General features: G+C 31.7%; 1 protein-coding gene across 1 annotated transcript in view; it reads left to right on the top strand.

Moving 5' to 3' along the window:
• The first annotated feature begins 452 nt into the window (after nt 1-452).
• The window catches only part of Setd3 (SET domain containing 3), an 83,503-nt gene continuing 79,517 nt past the window's right edge, over nt 453-4,438 (top strand). The window contains exon 1 of the mRNA XM_072529323.1: nt 453-1,345. Coding sequence (XP_072385424.1) covers nt 612-1,345 — 734 coding nt within the window. The 5' untranslated portion in view covers nt 453-611. The remainder of the gene's footprint in view (nt 1,346-4,438) is intronic.

Consider the following 4,438-nt stretch of genomic DNA (forward strand, 5'->3'; position numbering starts at 1 on the left):
TATGTAATGTACTTAATCAATAGGTAATTCACGAACTTAATTATTGTTTAATTCAAGTTAGGTCAGTCAGTTGAAAATATTGTTTGATCAAATGCAGACAAGTGTCGAAGATCAAGTAAATAGTTGAACGTTAGATTAGTGACCAAAGTTCCATATCAATTCTGGTTTCTCTGAAGTAGATAGAATAAAATTGAGCAGAAAATTCACATTATTTATTTAATAGCAATTTTAAGAAGTAACCGTCAGGATACTCTTTTTTTTTAAGTGGGGAAGATTCTACAAAATCAATACGAACATAAGATAGTATTAATGAAAATATTCTTACATTGGATTGTTTTTGAACATTTAAGCGACACCTTTCCACCAAAAGTAAAACTAATGTGACATTTAGACAGAAAGATTTTATTTGTGACAGTGTGACTGAACGTTCAAACCACTGCGCATTGCTCAGGTGTCACTACTCACTACTTCAATTTCTTTCTGTTTATAAATAAAAAAATTAATGTAACTTGATCCAACCATAACCCTACTTACACGTGCAAATTTGTGAAAATTTGGAGATTTTTCTATGGTGGTATACTTTTTTAAATCATTTACTGAAAACACAGATAATGGGTCGAAAAGGAGCAAATTACAGGCCAAAACAATATAGTGCAAGTAAAAATCAAAAAGGAATAAGTGAACTTATAGATAAATTGCTGAGGATAAGTACAATAATCCAGCAAAAGGATGTTTCCAAATCATTGGAACATCAGAAAGAAATAAGTACGGTACTTGATAAACTGAAGAAAATCCAGTCAAATAATGATTCAGTTATATCTAGTAATAGATCTAGTGATGCCATTATTGATAAGTTCTCGAAGTGGTGTAAGATTAATGGAGCAGAATTTAATGGGTGTAAGATTGAGTCCATTGAAGGATTTGATTTAGGATTGATAGCCAATACAGAAATTCCTGTGTCATCTTTAGTAATTTCAGTACCTAGAAAATTAATCTTAACTGTAGAAATAGCTAGAAAATCAGAACTTAAAACTTTACTAGAAAAAGATCCACTGCTTAGTAGTATGACAAATGTAGCATTGGCGATTTTTTTACTGTATGAAAAATTTAAATCTGAATCATTTTGGAAACCTTATTTAGACATTCTACCTTCAACATACACCACAGTATTATATTTTACTGTTGAAGAATTGGAAGAACTAAGAGGGAGTCCTACATTGGATCTTGCACTGCATCAAATGAAGAGTATTGCTAGACAGTATGCTTACTTTTATAAATTATTTCATGCCTCAAGTGATCCAGTTTGTGTACTTATGAGGGATAAATTCACCTTTGAAGAATACCGGTAAGTTTTAGATTTAATCTTTATAAACCATAATTATAATTGAAAAAGATACAAGTGTTTGCCTCAATCGGGAATTGAAATTTTCCTTATCATCCAAAAAATTAGCTTTACTTTATATGTATCAAAATTAAGTAACTATAAGTATTCCATTACTTTTATTCAATAGATCACACATAATCCACAATAAAATTTTACCTTCATAACTCTACAGTTTGGTACAATCTACCCTTAAATAACAAATGAAATACATAATTTTATGATTATTTGAATAACAATATTATTTTATTTATAGTGACTTATAAAACATATATTTTGTTTTCTTTTTACCTGAAGCTTTAGAGTAGGTAAACCATAACGTAAACATACAATCTAACATTGCTAGTAATTGGCATGAATGCTTTCTATGTTGTGAAGCATCAATGAATATTTATAACAATTTTAAAGTGAAACTGCACTAAGAAATTTCACTGTGTTAAAATTTGGGTCCAAAAATAGTGCAGTAAAAGATAAGTGCTGGGATTGAAATCGTTTTTTCAATACATTTTTTGTATGTATTTTTAATTCCTTAACCAAATCTTAATCCTCAGGTTTAAACCACCTAGTCTGCTGATTCATCATCATCATCATCTTGGTGCTATAGCCTTTAGAGGGCCTCGACCTTCTCAAGCTTTCTACGCCATTCTATTCTGTCCCTCGCTTGCATTTTCCAGTTGCCGACTCCGATCTTCTCGGCATCTTGTGTTACTCCGTCCATCCACCTCAGCTTTGGTCTACCCCGTCTTCTCATTCCCACGGGTTGCGCTGTTAGAATATTTTTTATCATGTTTGACTCAGGGGCCCGGGCTACATGTCCTGCCCACTGAAGGCGGTTTCGCTTAATTATAGTGGTAATATCTTTACCACGAAACATATGCTTGTAGATACAGTCTGCTGATTTAGTCCCTTTTAATGAGTAAATTCTGAATTTTTGCATATACATTTTGAAGACTAATTAATATTGTATAATATGTTGAATTCCATCTAGGGTTTATATGGCGTTTTAAAGATTTAGAGAGTTTTCTGTATAACTGAGAGTGTTGAGTATAATTAAGTCATGTATAACTAAATTTAAATTGTGACATGGCAGTCTTGTGTAAGGTTGATACGCTAGAACTATATTTGAACCATTGTGTGTAACAGTTATCCTTTTGAAAGTTTATCTTCAGCTTTATCTCCATAATTACGTCTTTTAATATTGTCAATAGTAAATTTCTGAAGACATTAAAAAACTATGTTGTCTCTATTGTTCTGTCAATAAATCTATGGCAAAATAAGCTTAAGAGATTCTAAGAAGTGATTGTAATTTACGTTTTATTTTGTCATATTCTCCTGGTAAAACTATCCTATAGAGCGTTTCACGTTAAGAAAATAACATTGCGGAGATAGGGCCATGTATTTCTTATGGACGATAGAAGCGCAGCGATGCCACGATGAACAAAAGCGCGATTCAGGGTTGTATAATTTGTTTTTTCGTTTTCACATAAGTACATGAATTAAATTAATGTTTTTTAACGTAATTGACCAAAAGTGCCCATTCGAAACAAGTGATGAAAAGTAGGGAAAATGATTTTAATTAAATAAATAGTATTTACAAAAGATAATTTTATTTTATCTTATTTTAATTATAGTAACGCTAGTTTATTTGTTTTTCGGTAAGAATATCATATACCATGAATCATAGAAATCAGTAGAAAATATTGCTTAGTTAAATCATGCACTTTGCCGGCTATTAAAGATTTAAAAGCAAATAAACGGACCGCTTGGAATGCATATATCTAATTACTAATTGCAACTTAAAATAATACGGTGTATGTATGTCAGCGATTTTATGTCGTTCTCTGAGACTACATAATGATAATAAGGTTTTGTGGTTCTTCAGTTGTTATTCTGACTTTACAGTTAAATGTTAATTGAAAATGGAAATTCGAAAAATTTATCGACAATCTAGTAAACCGCATGCCTGAGAGTTTTGGCAACACTGATCTCCATAAGCCTAATGTTATTTTCTTAACGTGGAACGCTGTATAGCTAAAATTCTTCTAGAAGCTGATATTTTTTTCACACCATGTCTACCAAAGTCTGTTCTTAAGTTGATTAACTCTTGGGAAACTATTAGCTATTTAAACATTTTTTAAAATAATTTCTTTCAAATTGGTGAACATTTTTATCTTCATAATATTAATATTATTTCAAAAATGGTTAGCCAAAGAAAGAAATTAGGCAAATCGTAGAAGTTACTTTTTTTCTTAGGGTTTCTGTAGTCTTTTTTTATTAAATGTGCACATAATGAATTCTTCTTCTTCTTCTAATGGCGCTACAACCCTTTGTGAGTCTTGGCCTGCTTAACAATGTTCTTCCATTCTGCCCTGTCGGATACTTTCCTTTGCCACTGCCTGATGTTCATGGTTTTAAGATCCCTCTGTACGTCGTCTATCCATCTTTTACGGGGCCTTCCTCTTGTTCTGTTTCCTTGGGGCTTCTATCTCTGGACTACTTTTACAGCTCGATTATCTGGCATTCTTTCTAGGTGACCAAGCCAGTTTAGTCTTTGTGACTTTACAAATCTGACAATATCTGCGCTCTGCATTAGTTCATCCAGCTCGTGATTCATTTTAATTCTCCACGAACCATCGCTGCATTGGGTTGGTCCAAATATCTTCCTTAGTATTTTGCGCTCAAATATTCTCAGTTGATTTTCATCAGTGGTTGAGAGGGTCCACGTTTCACATCCATATGTGACCACTGGTCTAATTACTGTTTTGTAGCACATAATGAATTAATGAATAAAATAATGAAAGAAGCTATTCCATAGTCGTTATGCGGATATCCTTTAAAATGGCTGATTTATGAATAAATTATATTATATGTATTTTCATTAATTAAAACCTTTTAGCTCAGAAACATGCACTTTGAGACCCATATTTTTAAGTAATATTGTTATTGTTAAGTATATTAATATTTTTGGCTTCTGAACATAAAATTATAAATTGGCTCATTTCTGTTGCTCACCCTGTATATGATATACAAGGTTAGTATAAAGTAAAATACAAAATA

The sequence above is a fragment of the Diabrotica undecimpunctata genome, chromosome 4, assembly GCF_040954645.1.
Source record: "Diabrotica undecimpunctata isolate CICGRU chromosome 4, icDiaUnde3, whole genome shotgun sequence".
Lineage (NCBI taxonomy): Eukaryota > Metazoa > Arthropoda > Insecta > Coleoptera > Chrysomelidae > Diabrotica > Diabrotica undecimpunctata.